General features: G+C 42.8%; 1 protein-coding gene across 1 annotated transcript in view; it reads left to right on the plus strand.

Moving 5' to 3' along the window:
* Positions 1–21677, plus strand: part of KATNAL1 (katanin catalytic subunit A1 like 1) — a 49641-nt gene extending 27964 nt beyond the window's left edge. Inside the window, exons 7-11 of the mRNA XM_054974269.1 lie at positions 3000–3158; positions 5144–5270; positions 11851–11985; positions 18599–18725; positions 21405–21677. Coding sequence (XP_054830244.1) covers positions 3000–3158; positions 5144–5270; positions 11851–11985; positions 18599–18725; positions 21405–21603 — 747 coding nt within the window. The 3' untranslated portion in view covers positions 21604–21677. The remainder of the gene's footprint in view (positions 1–2999; positions 3159–5143; positions 5271–11850; positions 11986–18598; positions 18726–21404) is intronic.
* The last annotated feature ends 1097 nt before the right edge of the window (positions 21678–22774 follow it).

Raw genomic sequence — 22774 nt, forward strand, 5'->3', positions numbered from 1 at the left:
TATTGAGGTAGTAAGAGTTAATGGAAAATGTAGGCACAGTGAGTCCATTATGCACAAAGAATTGAGGGAGAACACAATTTTTGAATAATTGCATTTTCGGTTGATTTGGTTTTATAAGTCTTTCCTGTGTCATTCTTGTAAAGTAATTTCCCCCCCAAGGAATAGGCAAAACTTAATTTGCAGTGTAGATAGCTTTTAACTGGTTATTTTATTGCAGTGGCACTTTATGTAAGATATTAATTGCATAAAGTCCATTGTGATGAGCAGTTCTAATTTCAGCTAATTTGATTACCCTGAAAATACAGTGTGTCTTCAGAAAGCTCTTGTTAGCATGTAATCTGATCTTGTGTTTGCAGTAGAATGAAAGAAACGCAGTAACAGCAGAATCCTTGATGAGAGAATAAGATGGCAAATGTGCTCCTGGAAGAGAGATTTTAAATTTAGTTCTGTCCTTTGCAAACAGTATATGAGTCTTGCAGTTTCAGAGGGTGGATGACCAGATGTGATTCATGAGCTTTGTGTGGTTCTTGAACTGGTCGGCATTTCAACATTCTGAGAATGAGGAGAACTACATGAAACTTGTGAACTGAGCTGTCCTTTTTCCAACTCCTTATAATTCCTCCTTCCCAGTATCCCAGGCAGATACTGGGAAAGAGAGAAGAGGGCAAGTGGCCAGAAGATGGAAACATTGGCCGTCGTCACACGGCCATAAATTTAGCGCCAAACTAGCGCCATCTCCCTCTGAATTCTCACCTTATTCCGGCTCTCTTGCGATTTCGCCATTCTCCCCAATTCATGCTTTGTGACTCTTTATGTCGTCTTTATCCACTTCCATGTGAACGCCCTGGATCGACTATGAACGCTTTGCAACACCAAAACGCTCACTCTCCCTGATCATCTGTCTCACCTAACTCTGATTCTCCTGCCCTACACTCCCACAAGCCCCAGTGTGATCCGCAATTAAGCCTCAAAGTAATTTTTTAAAAAAAAGTCAGCCTTATAGCGCTATAACGCTATAGCGCTATTCTGCCATGGGTGGGAAACCTCTGCTACCTATCACGGTTGGCTTTTGGGTTGGCCCAGCACAACATTATAATAGAAGAGTGATATAACGCAAATATGCGAAAAAATTTTTTTTAAAAAGGGGGTGGGATTTTTATGGCTCTGTTTCCGGAAGCACTTTGACTGACCGTCAAATTGCGCGTTTCCCTTTTAATGTGACTGACTGGAAGCGCAAGCAGTCGTCAAAAGATGGGCGAATCCGTTCTAATAACGATAACAAAAGAAACGATTTCTAGTGCAAAACTGACGAAATAAGGGCCCGTGTGATGACGGCCATTATCTGTAGATAGCTAGAGTATGGATATTCTGAGAAGACTTTAGAGGTAGAATTCTTGTTCCAGGCTGACTGGGGGTTTGGAAGAGGGAAAGCAGTGATGGTGGGACAATGGGGTAGTAAGGGAGACTATTTTCAAATGTGGCTCTGTAAAATATGAAGTTTCTTTATATGCAGCTTTTAGGATCTAGCCTCTTGGGGGCCATGACTTAATGGTAGAGCATCTGCTTGGCATACAAAAGGCTATAAGTTCAGTGCCCAGCTTTTCCCGTTAAAAGGATCAGGTAGTAATTGGCATGACTCTACCTGAGACAACCTGGAGAGCCACTGCCAGTCATCATAAACAATATTGGCCTTGGTAGACTAATGGTCTGATTCAATATATGACAGCTTCTTGTGTTCACTCTTCAGGTTCTTAACACCAAGAGCTGTCTCAACTTTCTTTTTAAAATTTAATAGCCGCCATTGTTTGCCATTTCCTAGTGTAAATTTCTTGAAGATATGTTAGCCCCTCTGTGTGTTTGTGTGTGCATTTCTCCTTCCTTACTGTATAGGCCTAATATCAGTTTCAGGAAAACAGTGTGGGTGGAGAAAACGTTAAACACACCCTCATGAAGTTTTGCTGCTCCAATCTAAATCAGATCCTCCTCCTCCTCCCCCAATAAAAAGTCAGGATATTTGCTTCCATGTTGTCTCTGTGTAAATATTTTCTTCAGGAAGGTGAAGCAGCTTAGGACCTGCCTTTAAATGGATCCCTGAAATCTCAGAGGTTCCTATCAGATAGTGAAAGGGACAAAGCTCTATTGCTTCTAAAGAGAGACTGAAAGGATTTCAGTTGCTGCTTTTGTTATTCAACCAACTGACTTCCAAGGAGCTTCTTTTCTAAAGAAGAGTTTTTGTAGAACTCGGAAGCTTGCTGTTCTTTTAGAACAGAAGGTCCATTTTAAGAAATATCTCATTTGAAGCATTTTTTATTCCATTTGTACTTTGCGAGATCTTAATTTTTGCACATTCAGTACATACTAAGAGGTGATCTGCATGAAATTTATGTATGTAGGAAAATGTTATGTGAGCTTTTGCTTCGGTCCATAGAATTTAGGTTTTGCCATAATGGGGCAAATACTGTTTTCCCCAGTGCATAGTGGGCAGTGCACATGAGCCATGTTCTGGAAGGCAGAATCTGAGTGGTTTTCAGGCAACCAGTTCACACTGCACAGTCATTGGAAAAGGCTGTAATTTGTATTGTAGAAAGAGCATCTAAATTGGAACTGTTTTGTGGCAGGTTAGTTAGGGAACACAATCTTTCATTTATTTTAATGCAAGAAATTTTGTCAAGTAGCAACTGAAACATGGAGATCAGGAGGCAGACATTGCTGTGATGATAGGCAGATTAAATATTCCTTCAGAAGTAAGTCCAAGAGTGTAGAACTAGGGGTTTCACCAATTCCTTTCTCTTCCAGCAGCAGTTAGCTGTGTCCTAATGGAATGAATGAGGGCCTTCATTATGGAACAAAAGTGCTCTTGGCCCCTTGCATATAGCGCAATGGCTTTGAACAGTAAAATCCACAACCTAGGCTTCTCTTTTGCTTGATCCCTTTAGTTTGACTAGACTGCTTATATGAGGCCTGCTTTTGTTTATTCAATTGCCTACATTTAATTTTAGGGAGTGCTGATGGTTGGTCCTCCAGGAACTGGTAAAACCATGCTAGCCAAAGCTGTTGCTACAGAATGTGGAACAACTTTCTTCAACATCTCCTCCTCGACTCTGACTTCTAAGTACCGAGGCGAATCTGAAAAGCTAGTCCGCTTGTTATTTGAAATGGTAAGTCTCCCTTATGCTTCAGTATCACAGGCTCATAAAAAGGCACCAGAACTCTTGCAGGTCATTGTCTTGGAAGTAAATTAGTTTGAACAATCTCTGGGGGTAGTGTAGATGTCTGGAACAATTGGCCTGTATCTAACCACACAGTTTTGAAAATTTAAGTTTTGAGTTTACGGAAGGGTGGGCAATGATTTCCACCAATTTCTGCATTGCCACCAACGATGCCTTTTCCAAGGGAATTTTGTTTCTGGGGTCATTGGATCCTCAGGGACAGCATAGAGGGTAAGGTGGGGGTGTGCACTAGAAGGAGAAATTGGCAGATACTGCCCCTCTTAATGGTCATAGATCCAGAGGAGTTAGCCATGTTAGTCTGACAAAGAGAACTGTGATTCTCGAAAGCTTATGCTACAATAAAATTGGTTAGTCTTAAAGGTGCTACTGGACTCTTTTTGATTTTGCCCCTCTTAAGTGCTCTTAAGTATTCAGAATGGCATGGCTGGATACAGGCTGTTGTTGTTTCCTTTCCCCTTTTCTGGGCTGAAGCTTTTCAGCATTTCTAGTTGGTCATGTTGTGCCATTCCAATCAACTATATTTTCCTATACAGTACCTGTGATTCCTTCAGGTTATAGAAAGAACTGTAGTTGTGTTCAACATGGCAGGTTTCTGAGTATAACCAGTTTGTCTTTGGGGGAACTCTAGGAAGCTTTCTCTGTTTTATTGGATGTCTGCATTTCTCATGTTGTTTCCATGCAGAGGTTTTGTACCAGTTTGGCATTCAAACGTGAGCGAGGTTTTTTTTTTTTTGAGCATTCACATTCCTGGGTTTTTCTCTGCTTTGCTCTGAACTTTCCCAAATGTGGTTTGATATAATCTTTTCAGAAAGATTGCAGTCAAAGCATGTTTGTTGTGTGGATAGGAAGGTATGTGCTTTTGAAGGTTTCACCCACATCCGTGCTATTGTCCTCCCTTCAACAGTGGGCATTCAGAGGAACTAGTCAATTGTGGTGATCTGTCTAGCAATTAACAATGGAGCAGGGGGCATAATAATGTCCTATAGTGGCACAGTATAGAAAATGCAGGGAAAACAGCAGATGATAGTGAAAAAATGCACATAAAACTTGTTTGTGGATGCTGTGCTGTCAATGTGAATGCCTTTTTATTTATGGCAGCAGTGGCCAGAAAACAGAGAGTCCTTGCTGTATGGACGCAGCCTTAGAGTCAAGGCTTTGAAATGCATTGATCATAGTGTCTTCTGATTTTTGTTCATTTCTACTGGGTTCTCTCCCCAAGCTTTACCTCTGCTGGTTTTCCTCTCTTTGTGGTTACTTGATTGTCTTTATATTTCCCCTTTCTTTTTCAAAAGAAAAACTCAAGGCAGTTAATAAACACAAATGCAAAATATAAATATCTTTCTCCGTCTCTTCTGCAGACTGGCTGACAATTGGCATAGTGTAGGGGTGGGATAGTTGGCTAGGAAGACTGATGAAAAGAGCTTAATTCTCTATTCCTCTTCTGTAGAAACAGTTTTATATTTGTAGTATGGTTGATACATCTTACTTTGCTAATCTTCACATCAGTCCCATAAAGTAGATTACTTCTACCCATTTTACAGGTAAGACTGAAATTAAGACAGTGATTTGTGGGGCCAAAATGTTATCTTGCTCTGGATGGATAATGCAGTGTTTTGTTTCTTGTCTGTTTTTCTTTTGAACAATGGCACTGATGTGTGAGCTGAATTATAGACATATTTTCTTGTATGTCTCTCTGTTTTGTGCTTTAATTTGATATGTCATTTTTGACTCAGTTAAAAATGGTAAATTCCCCAAATTATTGTCACAACTAGTTTGGTCTAGAAAATAGATATGTAGCTAGTGCTGATAAAAGGTTGTCGCAAGGCAGCACATCATGTTTGGCCAAGGATCCTGCATGTGATTGTAACTCATGAATTCACCTTTCATGAAAATAATTTTTGTCCTTGTTCAAGGCCAGATTTTATGCACCCACAACCATTTTCATTGATGAAATAGACTCTATCTGCAGCCGCAGAGGCACCTCTGATGAACATGAAGCAAGCCGCAGAGTTAAGTCTGAGCTGCTTGTTCAGATGGATGGTAAGTAGTATTGTTCAATACCTGCAAATTAGCATTGCTTTCAGTTTTGTAAATTGATGTTAGATTTCCCACTGAATAATTTGTGTCTGAACCTTTCTCAGGTTATAATGATCAGTTCGTCTTCGTGTTTTTGTGCAGCCCCACATTGGGACTGCGCCTGTGCAGGCCTGCTCCGGAGAGAGATTTTTCTAGCTCTAGAGCTCCTGAGGGGGCGGATCCGCTAGTCTGTGCATGCGTAGCGTTTCCCGCCCAATTGCGTCGAGATGCGCATCACCCCCTCATCCCTCAGTTCCTTTTTTGCCGCCTGAGAGAGAGGTTGTTCACTAGCCAGCTCCCGACCACCTCACCTTTGGCGTTTTTTTTTCTCCTTAGAGTAGTTAGTAGTTAGTTCATAGTTGTTAATTAGTTAGCAGTTGTTGTTGTTTATATAGTTTGTTCAGTATTTTTGACATTCGGTGAGTTTTTTCCCATACGCTATTATGGTGGCAGTGTCTCAAAAGGCCCTATTTAAGAAGTGTGCTCAGTGCAGGACGTGGATGCCACACACTGATGAAAATGACCTATGTTTGCTTTGTTTGGGTGAGACCCACAACATCCTGGCTTGTCGACACTGCCAGCGTTTTACTCCCAAGGCGTGCAACGACCGTGCTTATCGTCTAAAGGCGGCCTTGTGGAAGATGGTGTTATTGGGATCCAACAGACCAGCAGCAGAGTCATCCGCTGAGCCTGATCCACTAGCTGGTTCCAATGTCCCTAAGCCAAGTACGGAACCCCAAGACACACTGCGGGATTCGTCGGTTCCATTGCCGTTTTCGACTCTGAGGCCTCATGGAACCAAGTCGGAACCAATAAGACATTTGGGTTCAGCAAAGCAACCTTCCCTGATTCTGGCAGGATTGGAGCGTGCAGCTTCAGAACTGGCCCCTAAGAAGGCTAAGATGAAGACGAAGCATCTTAAGAGATCTTCTTCCACCTCTTCTGATAAAGAGAAGTGTTGTTCTGCTGCCTCTTCTGCTATCTCTCTCGTTATTGAGGAGGAGATTCTGTGTCCGCCGCCTACCTCTTCTCCGGTACACACACCTGAACCCCATCAAGACCAAGAGGGGCTCTTCAGGGATGAGGGGGAGGGCCGACACCTCGCCACGCTCATGGAACTGAACCTCTTGCAATCGGTTCCGGGCTCCTTGGCTATTCTACCCATGCCGGTGCAGACAGTTCCACAGGTGCCTCTGGCGGCCCAGCTTTTCACACCAGTTTCCTGGACTACCGCAGTGCCTCACACTCTGAACCTGTCAGTTCCGATGTGGCCGTATGCAGCCCCGACACAGAATTGGCACGAAATGTTGGCATGGCATCAATCAGCACTGTTTATGCATCCAGGTGCTTTAACTGCTCTGAGTAATAGACCTCCTTCTGTGGCACCTTCCACCTCATCCCACCACCTTTCTCCACACCCTGAGTCACACCTAGACTCTGAGGAGGAGATTGGTTCCATCGCATACTCCGACAGGGTGTCGGAATTGGCATTGGATCCTTCGCTGTGGGTGAACCACTACAAGCCACGACTACAGGACTGTGAGTTCCTTTTTGACCATCCCAAGCCATCCTCCTTGATTACAGAGGAAGTACAACCAAAGAATAGATATGATTCCCATTCGTCACCGGCTGATAGGGAAGGAAGAAAGCTAGATTCCCTAGGAAGAAAAGTCTATTCCTCGGCAGCCTTAAATTTCAGGATCTCAAACTACCAGGCGATTATGGGATCATATAACCTCTTTCTCTGGGAAAGACTGGCCACCTTTGAGGCATCCCTCCTTGAGGATAAGAAGGCCCTTGTCAGGGTGATGCAGAGTGAGGCCATCCGCTTGGCAAAGCAACAGATGACGGCTGCAGAGCATGAAGCAGACACTGTGGCTAGGGCTATGGCATCTGCCATCATGCTGCGCAGATATTCTTGGCTGCGCTCTACCGCCTTGACCCCGGACAAGCACAGTAAGGTAGAGGACTTCCCCTTCAAGGGTTCATCCCTTTTCTCGGTAAAGATGGATGAGCCCCTCAACCAAATGAAAGCCAACCGCCAAACCGCAAGATTGTTGGGGGTCATTACCCCTCAACAGTATAACCAACAACAACACAAATATCGGAGCCAGGGAAGGTAACCATACTACCAGAGAGGCTCAAGGTATTCCTACCAACATTATCACCCCTATTCAGGCCATAAGGGCTTCACCTCTTATCAACGTGGTTCTGGGCAGAGATCCAGCATGCCGAGATCCAAGCAGAACCAGTCTCAGTCTCCGAAGCAGACTCAAAACCAAAAATCTGTTTTCTGACTGACCGGCTGTTCCTTAACCCAGCAGAGTTTCTTTCTGGATCAGCTAACTCTATTCACTTCTGAATGGGAGAGGATTATGAACGATTCTTGGGTGTTAGACATTGTTAAATATGGATACTGTTTACACTTTGTTCAAAAAACCCTTCTTTTCCCCCATTGGGAGATGTACTACAGCCCCATCTCAACTGATGCATGCAGCCATTTCTGAGCTGCTAGGTAAAGGGGCCATTCAGCGAGTGCCTTCTGACCACTCCAGCTTGGGGTTTTATTCTAGTTATCTTACAGTTGATAAGAAGGATGGTGGTGCAAGACCGATCCTTGATTTATGTAGGCTTAATACCTTTATTAAAGTTGAAAAGTTTCGTATGTTAACAGCTGGTGTCATTCAATATCTCACGGTTGGTTCCTAGTTCACTGTCCTGGACCTGAAAGATACCTACTTTCACATAGACATACAGCAGAGCCACAGATGATACCTGCGTTTCACCTACGCTGGGGAGACTTTCCAATACACTGCCTTACCCTTTGGGCTCTCCTCAGTTCCACGTGTTTTTACTAAGTGTATGGCTGTGGTGGTAGCTTTTCTCAGGTCCAGGAATTGTAACATGTATCCATACCTGGATGATTGGTTACTCATGGCACACTCCAGAGAACAACTCTTGGAGGACATTCAGACCACAGTGCTTACCCTATCGAGGATGGGGTTGTTGATCAATTGGAAGAAGTCTTCATTACAACCTTCACAGACGGTTCAATTTATCGGGGCTATCCTGGATGCCGGGGCGGGTAGAACCTTCCTTCCCAGGGCCAGAATAATAGCCCTTCGTTCCATGGTGAGCCACTTCCTAAGCAAGCAGTTCCAATCTGCCAGGTCAATCCAGAAGCTGTTGGGACTTATGGCTGCTACTACAGCTGTTGTTCCCTTTGCGCATCTCTTTATGGGGCCCCTTCAAAATTGGTTTATCAGAAGGTTCAACCCTGTTAGGAACTCCCAGTCTAAGTGTTTTTCAATTCCACAGGCTGTTCTGAGGTGTCTAAGTTGGTGGTGTGATGAGACCAACCTGAGTTTGGGTACCCCCATCAGGATCCACTCTCCTGAACTCACAATCACTACAGACGCCTCCCTTACAGGCTGGGGGGGGGGCGGTCATTTAGGTGAATCTTCCGCCCAGGGAACATGGTCACAATTTGAAACTGGTTTACACATTAACATTTTGGAGTTAAGGGCCATAAGGTACTCACTTGTTTTGCAGGAATCGTGCGAAACAAGAGAATCCTGATTCAGACGGACAACACCACCGCTCTACTATGTAAACAAACAAGGGGGAACTGCCTCTCTGACCCTCTGCGCAGAGGCTACACAACTTTGGCTATGGGCCATTGAAAACAACACGTTTCCCCAGGCAATACACAGCAGGGTCATCGAACGTGAGGGCAGATACTCTAAGCAGAATCTACAGTCCACACCACGAGTGGTCAATATGGGCCATTTACCTCAGACCAATTTTTGCAGAAGGGGGTCACCCAGACATCAACCTCTTCGCCACTGTGGACAACGCCAAGGCCAGACATTTTTGCTCCCAGGCGGGCACAGACCCCAGGTCGATTGGAGATGCATTCTAAATCCCATGGGACAAGGGGCTTTTTTTATGCCTTCCCACCAATCCCCCTTTTTACCGCAGGTATTAGCACACACACTGCATCCTCATTGCACCCTGTTGGCCATGCAGGGACTGGTTCCCACTCCTATGGAGATGGTCAGGGGTCACTCCCGCCTACTCCTGCATGTCCCAGTTTTACTCTCCAGGGGGCAATGTGCTGCATCACAACCCAGCCGCTCTCAACCTGTTGGCTTGGCTTCTGAACCCCTAACATTCTCTTTTTTGAGTAAGGTGGCACAGATCCTCCTCAATACTAGGCAACCTTCCACCAGAGAGTCATATGAGATCAAGTGGAATAAATTTTCTAACTGGGCAGCAGGGAAGGATCAGTCCCCATTTGCCTGCCTCATTTCTTTGGTCTTTGATTACCTTCTCTCCTTATTACATAAGGGGCTGTCAGCGGCATCTATCAAGGTGCACCTTGCAGCAATCTCTGCCTTCCACGAGTCTGTAGATGGTAAAACCCTTTTTTCACATTGGGCAGCTAAGCAGTTCCTGAAGTGGGTCCTCCGCACTTTCCCACCACGGCCCACCCCAGTTCCCCAATGGAGCCTGTCCTTGGTGCTAGCCCAACTCATGCTGCCTCCATTTGAACCTTTATCCCAGTGCACGTTAGCCTTGTTGTCCTGGAAAGTTGCATTTTTGGTGGCCATCACCTCTCTCAGGAGAGCAGGGGAATTGGGTGCCCTACGGTTTGATCCGCCTTTCCTAGAATTTTTTGCACAAAAGGTTGTTCTCCATCCAAGTCTCCTTTTTCTCCTAAAGGTGGTCTCAAAATTCCACCTAGGCCAACGTTTGTCCCTACCGGTTTTCTTCCCAGATCCAACCACTGAATCAGAAAGGACCCTACACACTCTAGATGTAAAACGGGCTTTATTATATTACCTAAACAGGACAAGGGCATTCAGGCGTTCCAGATCACTGTTTGTTTGTGACGTGGGTGCACGTAAGGGTTGTCCAGCTTCCAATCAATCCATTTCTAGATGGATAGTGGCAGCTATTAAACGCTGTTATTTCCAGACAGGAACTCCATGTCCGAAATCGGTACAAGCACATTCTACAAGAGCTCAATCCTCCTCTGCAGCCGTCCTCCATAGCACATCCCTCTGTGACATCTGCCAGGCAGCCACGTGGTCATCATATGACACCTTCATCAAGCATTATGCGGTTGATACGAACTGCAGAGCAGAGGCATCTGTGGGGACAGCAGTACTACAATCATTATTCTCGTGATTCTCCTCACATCCGCCCCCATTGGTGAGTAGCTTGCTATACTCCCAATGTGGTACTGCGCAGAAAAACAAAGACGAAAACAGAGTTGCACTTACCTGTAACTGTTGTTTGTCGAGTGTTCTCTCTGTGCAGACACACATTCCCTCCCTCCTTCCCCGCTGTGAGGACAAAAAAAAAAAAGGGAAGTGAAAGAAAACAAAAGGATATATGAGGATGATGAGAGAGATGAGGAGGTAAAAGACCAGTCTCGTAGTAATTTAATTGGGTAGTCCTCGGGCGGCTTAGGAGAACTGAGGTACAAGGGGGCGATCCGCATCTTGATGCAATTGGGCGGGAAACGCCACGCATGCGCAGACTAGCGGATCCGCCCCCTCAGGAGCTCTAGAGCTAGAAAAATCTCTTTCCGGAGCAGGCCTGCGCAGGCGCAGTCCCAATGTGTGTCTGCACAGAGAACACTCAACGAACAACAGTTACAGGTAAGTGCAACACCGTTACACAAGTCTGATGTACACAAGTTTCTGGCCTCCTGAATTGACTCTGTGCTGTCACTGCCCTTTCTGACACTAAAATTATTTGATGTTGATTTAGTGCCAGTTCATTAGAGGCGCAGCAGCCAATCCTTACACAGTGGAGAGAGAGCTTAATTGCAGGTGTTCATTGCTGAGGAAGGGCACTTTTAAATACCTCCCTATTCCACACACACTCCTTTTCTCCAGTTGAAAGTGTCCTCATTTCCTAGGCTGCCTTTAATTCCAGAAAGGTAAAAAGTTAGATTAACCTTTATTGTATCTTTTCCTTCTCTTTTAGGCCTAAAAAGTATTAGAGAAACAGTATATGGGAAGGGTTAAACAACATTTTTCTCATTGTGACAGCTCCAATACATTCTTTACACCTATACGCACATCCAAACACACACCAGAGAGAGCTGCTTTTTAAGATTACTTTACAAGCTGAGAGGAGCCATGATGATATTAAGCATCATGTGTAATTTGATCCTTAAATCTTCCCTGATAGCTACAAAAGGGGAATGCCTGGAGGCATGGACATGGGAACTTCTGGTCTCTTCTGCGTAAAATAAATGCTCTGTTTGGTTCTACCCACCCCCCCTTTGATAAATAGCTAGTCATTTTGCAAGCACGTACTTGGTGATGGCCCTTGTGTTTGTCTTGTCTGCTTCCTCTCCCCGCTGCAAAGCTTTGATACTCTATCTAGTGAAGATTATGCTTCTCCTTCACACAACAAGACAAGGCAACATGGTTTAAATACCCTTTTAATCATATGTAAAGTATATACTTAAAAGCAAACAAAACAGAAGTGCCTTGCTATACACCTGTAGTCTTTGTTTATATAGGAGTAGGTGGAGCTCTTGAGAACGATGACCCTTCCAGAATGGTGATGGTGTTGGCTGCCACCAATTTTCCCTGGGACATTGACGAAGCTTTGAGAAGGAGGCTGGAGAAAAGGATTTATATACCATTGCCCACAGGTGGGACTGCTGTAACTGCTTTCTTCTGAATGTGTTTTTCTTACATTTGTTATTTAAAGCTTCCCTAGGGGATTGTTAAAGAATGCACTGACATTTCTGTAACAAATACTGCATGTTCAGAGGTTAATAACTTGTCTGTTCTAAAAAAATGCTTGGGGTTGCAGAACGAACTAGCTGCAATTATTTCACAGCAGGCCCAATAAAGAGGATCTTCAGTATAGAACCTGAGTTTGTTATAATACGCTTGAAATTATTTGAATGTTTAACAGGCAATATGCTTGAGTCAGAGGCAGCATCAGAGGCAGCCTCTGGATGTCTTCAAGAAATATTGCCAATCCATTTCTGTGCCCTTGCTGACCAGTGCAGAAAAGCGGATCCACGAATTTTCGTTTTCAGGCTTGTCAAGTTGTAAATCTAGCCTTTATGGCTAGAATTCCAGCCGTTCGGATCATAGCCTGCTGATTATTGCTCTGCCTTATGGCACCTCAGCATACATGGCTTTCCTCAGCCGCTGGTTGTATGTGTTTTTAATGATTCTTTATAATTTTAGGGTTGCATAGCAGCAGCCCTCTTAAAATGGGGAATGGGTGGGGCTTATTTTCCTGCATGAAATTTCTTGATAACAAAATACATATGCAAAGTGATAGTAGCTGTGGTTAAGCTTTATGGAGGAAAGGGCCTTTCAAAGTTTTGTATAGCCTGTCTTTGGCAACTTGTGAATTGAGGGGTCAGAATGGCATATTTTGTGCAATGTGGGGCTGCTGCTGTTAATGACATCCCCAAATCAAGTCTCCCTTTTATGTTTAGTATCACTTGTTGTCATGATTACATTACAGTCAGAGGTTCTCTAACCCCGTTCTGCACAGTGGTTAAGTGGTTTGGCTGTGAATCAGCACTCTACTGGTTCGGATCCCACTACTGCCATGAGCCAAGTAGGTGGCCTTGGGTAAGCCACTCCTCTCAGCCCCAGCTCCCCAGCTGTATTGTAGGGATAATAATAACACTAACTTGTTCACTGCTCTGGGTGGGGCACTAATCTGTCTAGAAGAGCAGTATATAAGTGCTGTTGTTGTTGTTATTTTGTGATTGCTGAGTGGGGAGGATGGGGAGGCTTGTGTGATATTTTCAGGGGGTGTAATCATAGGCATCCCATTTTCAGTGGCAGCCCTGTTTTAAACTATGTATCATTTTAGTCTCTTATATGGGAAAGCTTGAGTTTATGGCTGATGTAGAGCGTTTTCTCAGGTGAGGTTAAAATTGCCTTTACATCTCTGTCATACTGGTTTTAAAATCCATCCATCCATCTATAGTCCACCTTTCTTACAGAGATCCAAGGAGGATTACACACTGCAAATGAATACAATATAATCAATAGCTAGGACTTGGGCCGTTTCCACACTACTCACCTTCATCTGGAACGGGCTGCAATGTTGTGAAAAAAACGCAGAAGATAGCGCAAAACTTGCGCAGAAGATGTCGTGCAAAACTTGTGTGAGAAGACACTATCTTTTGTGTTTTTTTCGCGACGTTGCACCCCGTTGCGGATGAAGGTGAGTAGTGTGGAAACAGCCATTAACTGAGCAGATTACAATATGATTAACAGTTAAGACATTCAGTGAAAACAGATACAGTAGAATATGGTAGCAGAACATTTGAAAACTAGCATGAAACATTTCTGAATTAAAGTGTAATTAATTAACATGGCATCTTTAGCAATGTGCAACTACCCAACAGGAGTGTATCTACATCAGCAAACAGTACCCAGTAGCCTAGTCTATAGTCCTTGTCCCTTACTAAGGTATCTCTTTGAGCTATTTCTTGTGACACAGCCCTATAATCTGGGCAGAAAGCCCTCCGGAGTAATTCAGTTTTGCATAGTTTGCAGAAAGCCAGGAGCTCTTCAGGGAGGCTGTTCCATAAGGTGGGGATACCACTGAGAAAGTGCATGTACAGGCGACTTTTTATTTAGTCCAACTGCAGGATGGTATCTGTGGAAGGCCATGTTCAGACGAGCGAAGCTGCTATGGTGGAACATAGGGAGAGAGGTGGTTGCCCAGGTATGAGGGGCCTAGGCCATGAAGGGCTTTGATTGTAATAGCAATTACTTTGAATTGAGGCCGGTGACTGATAGGTAGCCAGTGGGCCTGGGGTGATCCAGGAGGAGCAACAATGAAGCTTGGCCTTTGTCTACATTCAGGCAGAGGTCATTAACTAGAGCCACCACAGCTGCCTCTATCCCATAGCCTGGCCTAAAATCAGACTGAAAAGAGCCCAGAGCACAAGAGTTGTTCAAAAAGGCCTGGAGTTGGTCACCTACTGCTCTCTCAACCACTTTGCCGAGACAGGGCAGATTAGAAACTGGTGATACTTGACTACCTCTTTTTTATCTGATGATATTTAAAGTAGTGAGTGGATGACCACCTCTTTGAGAGGCTGAGGGAAAGTACCTTTTGACTGATTTATGATCGACATCAAGGGCTCATTTATGTGGTCTTTACAAGATTTTCGTAGCCAGGATGTGTAGGGAGTGTCTGCTTATTTAACATGAAAGAGAAGGTGGAAGATGGCAGATGTGGTGCAAATGAGCATTCTGGTTAATGTAGGTTGAGTATTTGTGTTACAAATCAATCAATGTGAGAACTGCTTTAATTCTCATGTGAAAACGCTCTCTGATGTTATGTCACTTTCTGCTGATTTCTACTTAAATTAGTATTTAGAGGAAGGCATCTGCTCTGTTGATCTAGCAGAGATACAATACAGGCAAGATGGAACTATTAATGAGCTCTGTTTCTAATGGCAGAAAAGTTTCCAAATTATGCAGAACTCTTCCCTGAACAGAAGGTAAAGCAGCGAAACCTCTGCACAGATTACGTACCTCAAGCAGTGAGCTCACTTTGGAGCCACACTCTTTTTTTTTTTTTAAGTTACATCTGTGAAATTTCAAATTAATTACATGAAAGACCTCCAGAATGTCCTATCATTAACAGACTTGCTCAGATACTGCAAACTGGAGGACGTGGCTTTTTTTACTGAGTCAAGCCATCTCATTTTAGGTCTTCCTTCTTTCCTACTGCCTTCTGCTTTTCCTAACATTATTGACTTTACAGAGAATGTTGTCTTCTCATGATGTGACTAAAATATGATAGCCTCAGTTTTGTCATTTTAGCTTCTAGGGAGAATTCAGGCTTGATTTGATCTAGAACCCACATTTGTCTTTTTGGCCATCCATGGTATCCAAAAAACTCTCCTTGAGCACCACATTGTAAATGAATTAATTTTCTTCCTATCAGCTTTCTTCATTGTCCAACTTTCATATCCATACATAGTAATGGGGAATACCATAGTTTGGATTTTCTTGATCTTGGTTCCCAGAGAGACATCTTTATCTTTAAGGATCTTTTCTAATTCCCTCACAGCTGCTCTTCCAAGTCTCAGTCTTCTTCTGATTTCTTGGTCGCAGTCTCCCTTTTGGTTGATGATTGAGCCAAGGAATAGAATTTATTTATTATTATTTTATTTGATTCAACTTTTAGCCCACCCTCCCTGCAAGCGGTCTCAGGGCTGATTACAAGAAGCATAAATCAATGTGTATAATACATTTAAAACAATAAAACCCAATAAAAACTGCATCCTCATATAACGTACAGTCCAATTGAACCATTTCAATTTCCTCATTGTCAACTTTAAAATTGTGTAATTCCTCAGTAGTCATTACTTTTTGTCTTCTCGATGTTCAGCTGTAATCCTGCTTTGGCACTTACTTCTTTTACCTTCATCAGTACTTGTTTCAAATCTTCTCTATTTTCTTCCAGTAATATAGTGTCATCTGCATCTCTCAAATCATTAATGTTCTTTCTACCAATTTTCATTCCACCTTCTTCTAGATCTAATCCAGCTTTCCTTTACAATACGCTCTGCATAGAGGTTGAACAGGTAGGGCGATAATAAGCTTCCTTGTCTGACACCTTTGCCAATTGGAAACCATTCTGTTTCCCCATATTCTGTCCTAACAGTAGCCTCTTGCCCAAAGATTGTGCATCAAAACAATCAGATGTTGTGGCACCCCCCCATTTCTTTTAATACTCTCTGTAGCTTTTCATGAGCCACATAGACAAAAGCTTTGCTGTAATCTGTAAAACATAGGGTGATTTTCTTCTGAAATTCCTGGGTATATTCCATTAGCCATTGTAAATTTGCAATGTGATCTCTGGTGCCTCTTTCGTTTCTGAATCCAGCTTGAACATCTGGCATTTCTCATTCCATATATGGTAAGATTCTTTGCTGTAGAATTTTGAGCATCACTTTGCTTGCATGGGAAATTAACGCAATAGTCTGATAGTTGCTGTACTCTTTGGCATCCACTTTTTTTGGAATTGGAATGTAGACTGAGCATTTCCAGTGTGTGGGCCATTGTTTTGTTTTCTGTATTTGTTGACTGATTCTTGTTAAGTTTTTGATGGACTTAGTTTCTGTAGCTTGAAATAGCTCTATTGGTATTCCATCTACTCCAGGTGCTTTGTTTCTCCCAATTGCTTTGAGTACAGCTTTTACTTCACTTTCTAAGATTTTTGGTTGTTTGTCAAAAGATTCTTCTTCAAATACATCTGTCATCCTTCCATCTCTTTTGTATAGTTCTTCAGTGCATTGTTTCCATCTTTCGTTTAGTCTGTCCTAAGCAGATACTGTATTTCTGTGTTGATCTTTCAGCATCCCAAGCCATGGCTTTAATTTCCCTTTGATTTCCTGGATCTTGTGGAACAGATCTCTTGTTCTTCCTTTTCTGTTGTTGTCTTCTGTTTCTTTGTACTGGTTATTATAATAGATTTCTTTGTCTCTGCTGCATTTAGAATTTTGACTCTATTTCAGTCACTTTTGCTTCTCATCTGTCTTTAGCAGTTTTAAGAGATTCCTCAGTCATTCATTTAGGCTTAGAAACCTATCTTGTCTCTAGGGAATGGAAATAGGGCAGAACCACCCTTGAAACAAGATACACCTTTGCTGCAGGAGGAATAATCTCTTTTTAAAAAAATTTAAGAACAGAAACTTTGCATGCAGAAAGCGGAGTCTGTAAGCCAAACTAAACATGATGGCAAAAGTATGGTTGCCACACAATCACCATTTTAAAGTGTTTTTAAAATGCCACAAGGACCCGATCCTGATCAGACCTGCAACATGGAGTTCTCCTCCCACCTTTTTCTGAAACAGCTGCAGGGGGCATGCCCACACACTGCAGCTGTTTTGGTACTTTAAACGGTGGGGAAAAGCTTTGCACTATGGATCCAATCAGGATTGACCCCTCACTGAATTTTATGAACACTTTAAAATGGTAATGGTTCACCATCACATTTAATTTGGCTCTGCAAAAGTGTTTCAGTCACCAGAACTAGGGAAGATGTCTGTCAGATCCTAGGGAAGACGCACTGCCAGTCAAATTACAAACTACTGAACTAGATGGGCATGACTCAAAAGAAGGTAGCTTCATCTGTTCACTTGGCTGAAAATGACGCACCTTGGTTGGAGGGTGGAGGAGGGGAAATCCTTCCTTAAGGATCAGTCAAGAAGTAAGCAGATGTCACACTTCATAGGAGTACATCTTTGTCTGTATTTGAATTTTACTTGTAAATAAAGCAAATGTTATTTAGGAACTTTAACCTTTCTGAGGGCTAAACTACACAAGATGCCTAGCATATGTCGGGTTCTTGCAAGTTTACCTGGGTAGTATAGTTGGCAGCAGGACGGGAGGGAGAGTCCGCGAGGGGAGTCCAGAGATGCCAGGCAGCTGGCAATGGCAGAAGGAGCTGTGAGAAGGATGCTTGAGTCTAGTGATGGTGGCAGTGGCAAGAGCCTCAGCAGCTCCTTCCACCACTGTTAGCCGACTGGCAGCTTTGGGCTCCCCTCGTTGACTCTTTGCTTTCCATCCTTCTAGTCCTGCTGCTGTTCTGACATGCCCCTGCCCCTGAACTCCCGGAGGAAAACCGGAGCAGAGTGGATTTTTGCAGAGCAGCAGCAGCAGCAAAGCCATAAGGTTCGGAGGGAAAAATTCAGCTAGGAGAGCCCAAAGAGAGCCTTCCGCCACTGCTAACCACCTGGCAGCTTCAGGCTCCCGTCACTGACTCTTTCCCTCCTGTCCTGCTGCTGATTACACTACTCAGGTAAACTTGCAAGAACCCGACATGTGTTGAGTGTCTCGTGTAGTTTGGCCCTCAGACTATTGACTTACAAGGGTTAACCTTGTTTAGGATGCCTCTGCTGATTTCTGGGACTGTTTAATCCAAAGGAAACCAGAATCTGCCAATGGAACCTCTCTGCTTAGGGGAGAAGGTAGGCAAATACAGTGTAACACAGGATTTTTTTTTAAGGATAGGCTTGCATTTTTTTAACGTAAACATGGTTTTTTTGATGTTTAAGATGGTACTGGTTTCTGGAATTTAACAGTTGTTTTCAACAAAATTGCTTGAAGGCTTTTGTTTAGTATTTTTCCCTATAAAACCCAATTAGAATGTTAAACATTGTATAAATATTTTACATTTGCAAAGATTTTATATTTGCAAAAGTATTTTACATTTGCAAAGATTGCATAAGATTTGCTTTAACCAAATCTTACTTATTGCAGCAAAAGGCAGAGCAGAGTTGCTTAAGATTAATCTTCGGGAAGTAGAACTGGACCCTGACATTAACCTGGAAGAAATCGCCGAGAAGATTGAAGGCTATTCTGGTGCTGACATCACGAATGTTTGCAGGTATCCTATCTGCTATATTTCCTGCCATAAAAATAGTTGAACTACTAGGTAAATTAAACTTATTAGAGAAAATTAATGAATTTTCTGCCTTAGGTCAGTGGCTTTCAGATGGTCTGTTTTCAGGGAACTCCATGCTTACTTTCAGTAGCAGTCCAGAAAGGGTTAGGGGCACTTCTACCTACTTGCTTTCTGATGAAGTTGCAAAAAAGATATTATGGAGAGCTGTTGAGGCCATCTGAGCCTAGGAAAAGGGGAGGCACCTATAACAACAAAAGCATTTGTCTTTCCACCCACCTGTTCATCTTTAGCAGGCATAATTCATCAGAAAATGAAGCTAGGAGTCTCAAAAGTGGCCACCAACATGAGGATAGTCATGGGTGCTGCAGTGCTAAAAATGAAGGGAATTAGACAATTCTGCTCTGGATTATTGCTGGAACACACACACGATCTCCCCCCCCCCCGCTATTCTTGTGTGGCAAGAAAAGTGTTGCTTTCAAGTGTTGCTTTCAAATGCCCTGCTGCTTTTTTCACCAGATGGGAGGAGGAGGAGGGGGTTCCCTCCTCCCTGTCCCATCTGCAGGGCATTTAAAAGTGGCGGGGCATTTGAAAGCAATACTTTTCTTGTATGGCAAGAGAAGTGTTGCTTGAAAGCAAGCAGCACTTTTCTAGCTTCAGAAAGCTTTACTTGGGGATTCCTGAATCGATTCAGCAGTGCTGGGGCTGATTTGGGAATCCCGAATCCAAATCAGGCCCGATTCGAGTTAAAAACTCGAATCAGAAACCCAAAGTGCACATCCCTACTCTGCAACAGTCTGGAAAATGATTTATGAAACAAATAAGTAATGAAGTATGCATGCATTGCAACTTATTGTAACTCACATAGAACTTCTGAAACTGACAGCCTAAAACCCCCCAAATAATGGATCAGTTGTAATACTAGGAATATAATTGAGAAGATATTAATAAATTAGTTTGCTTCTCACCTTCTCGGGTTCAGTTTAAATGTCATAAACAAACCAGAGTTTGTGTTATGCATAACCTAGTTAACTGTTGGGCTTGCACGTGCCCTTCTGCCTCCTCACATGGGCATGTAGAGATTAAAATGGAAGTAACTAACTACAATTACTTGTGATGTTCAAATGTGGGCACTTTAATAACCTGCAGATAATGATCTTGGAAGGGAAGTAGTATCAGCCCTGTTCAGTATTTGGATGGGAGACCACCAAGAAAGGTCAGGGTTGCTACACAGAGGCAGGCAATGACAAATCACTTCTGAAGTCTCTTGCTTTGAAAAACCCTCTGGTGTCACCATGAGTCAGCTGCGACTGGCACACGCACACATATGGTTTCTTTCCCACTAACTAGGGTTCCTTCTGTCTTCAGTATCAATCATGGGAGGGAGGACATGTGGGAGCCCAACAGTTAACCAGGTTAGTACCCATTACAATCAATCTCTGATGTGTTTAGATCTGGTATCTGAAGAAGTGAGCTGTGATTCACAAAAGCTCAAACCCTGCTACAAATGTTGTTAGTCTTATAGGTGTTACTGGACTCTTGTTCTTTTCTACTGCTACAGACAGACAGCTACTCATCTTAATCTGATTTGTTTGTTTGACATACGAACTGTGCCTTGGTAAAGATCAAGTGAAAAACAGCACTCTTTTTTCCCTTAGTGTGGTAAAAATCATCCTGTACATTTCTTTCCAGAACTATTAAATCTTGACCAGAAGGCTTAAGCTCAAAGTGGCAAAACCAGCTGCCCTCTATCTTATCAAAATTCACACAGAAGAGAATAGTCTTGTCCTGCCTCATAAAACTTGATAGGACTTGGTAAAATCTTCCCAGAGAAGAAATTTCATCTTCTGAGTACTCGTGCTTTTAAGCTCCTGTTTCATAGATACATGGAGCAGGTCCTTCAAAATGATCTGAGCAACCAAACCTGCCATTTTGCAGGCATAACTCGGGGGACCAGGTTTGTGTGTGTTTGAGGACCAGGTTAGGAGGTTGTTGGGGGCAGTAGACTCAAGGTGGAGGAAATATCCCCAAGCCATATGAATGTTCTCTAGAAACAGGATACAGGCAAATTTGATATTGAAGTTTCTTTGTTCTGATTTGTATGTCCAGTAGGGGCTTTTCAGTATAACCTCTTTGACACAATTCATAACACAGCTATAGCAGCTCTGCAGAAAAGGATACAGTAAGCTGAGAGAAGCAAGCTTCTGCACCTTCTTAACTTCATATCCGTTGCTGCCTATTGCATTGGATTTTAAGGCCACCTGGGACCTCCTTTCTTAGCCTAGAGGAAGAGCGATTTAGAGGGTCTGAAGGAGCTGTAGCGGCTGAGCAGCATTCTTTTGTATGAGTTGAACGACAAAGCATCTCCTTAAATTATTGTAAAAGGGTTGTATGTAGGGAGGGAGAGATTGGTTTTATAGGTTTAATTATCTCTGCACATTTACTAGATGCTTTAGTGTGATTCAACTGCATTGTATCCTTTACGTTATATTAATGTTGGGGATATTAGAAGTCAGAGTTTCCAAGGGGGACAGGAAGGCAGCTAAGAGGAAATGCTTCATGGTCTCCTGCTAGGGGGCTGCAACGTACAGTGTAATCAAAATCTTAATGGTTCCCAGCCTACACTGTTGTAATTAGTTCCTGTGCATTTTCCTTTGTTTCCAGGGATGCCTCTTTGATGGCTATGAGGCGACGTATTAACGGTTTAAGCCCTGAAGAGATTCGTGCACTATCTAAAGAAGAACTTCAGATGCCTGTTACCAAGGGGGACTTTGACCTGGCTCTGAAGAAAATCTCTAAGTCTGTTTCGGCTGCTGACTTGGAGAAATATGATAAGTGGATGTCAGAATTTGGATCTGCTTAATATTTAGGATATCTCTTCCCAGTGGATTGTAGCTTTCCCATTTTAGAATGATAAAAAGTCATAGAAATCTTGAGTTTTACCTATGGACAAGATCCCCCCTTTAAACTTTTTTTTGCACTTTAAAGGGAACAAAATAAAATGGTTATACATTGAGATCATGGTATTTTATGGATGTATACTAAATACTGTAAACGTAACAATGAAAACCCTCTGCATTTGTAGCTGCCTGCACTAAATACCAGTGTCCTGATTTTCACATGCTAATCTTTCATGGCTGTTATCTGCCAACCAGATATGAGATTATGCAAGTAAAAGCTATCAGCCTCCTTGTGCTATATGCCTGTGATGCTTGGACATATTGTATGTATAGCTGGATTTCATTCTGCTTGTATGTGGAACATAAGTTTTTATTCTGCATTTCATACTCCATTAGAGAGGTCTTTGGTGTGATACAAGATAAAAATACTGAAGTTCGCTTTACTCTCCAGTCATGTTGCCATGGCTACACTGGTATTTGCTGGAACACAATTAAACACATACTGTAAAAGGGAGTGTCATGTGCAATATACTCATGTACGTTGCTGTGACTGATTGCACCTCTTTGATGCATTCTGTTCCCAAGTGTTTAGAGATTTTTCTTTCCCTCTTAAATTTTATATGTTTACTGCAGCCAGCTCAGGTTTAACTGTAACCATCATTATTTCTGTGTAGAATGTGAAAGCAGGTAATGATGCAAAAATCTCAGGGCTGACTTTACTCTCATGTCCATTTTATACTGATGTTAAATACATTGCCTTTACTAAACATAGTGCCACCCTTTGATTTCTCCCTTGTTACACTATTAAAGCAAGAGGGAAGATGAGCATATAAGCTTTTGGGTAGTTTGAGTCTGGTTCACAATTGAGATTACCGTGGCTTAACCTGCCTGTGCTAAATTAAACTGGTGCAGATCTTGCACTGAGTGTCCAACAATCTTTTGCTTTTAGATTACCTTTTCCTTTTGCACCTTTGTAACAGTATGAGATACTGAAGTATAACACAATGAAATCTAACCTTGAAAATTTAGCACTATCATTTTGGGCATCCTAGAATACTCAGCTCATCGCCGTGTCTTCTGTGCAGTCCCACATGGGAACTATGCATGCACAGGCCAGCTGCAGATGTTCCAAAT

This window comes from Eublepharis macularius, chromosome 3 (assembly GCF_028583425.1).
Source record: "Eublepharis macularius isolate TG4126 chromosome 3, MPM_Emac_v1.0, whole genome shotgun sequence".
NCBI classification, from domain to species: Eukaryota; Metazoa; Chordata; class Lepidosauria; order Squamata; family Eublepharidae; genus Eublepharis; species Eublepharis macularius.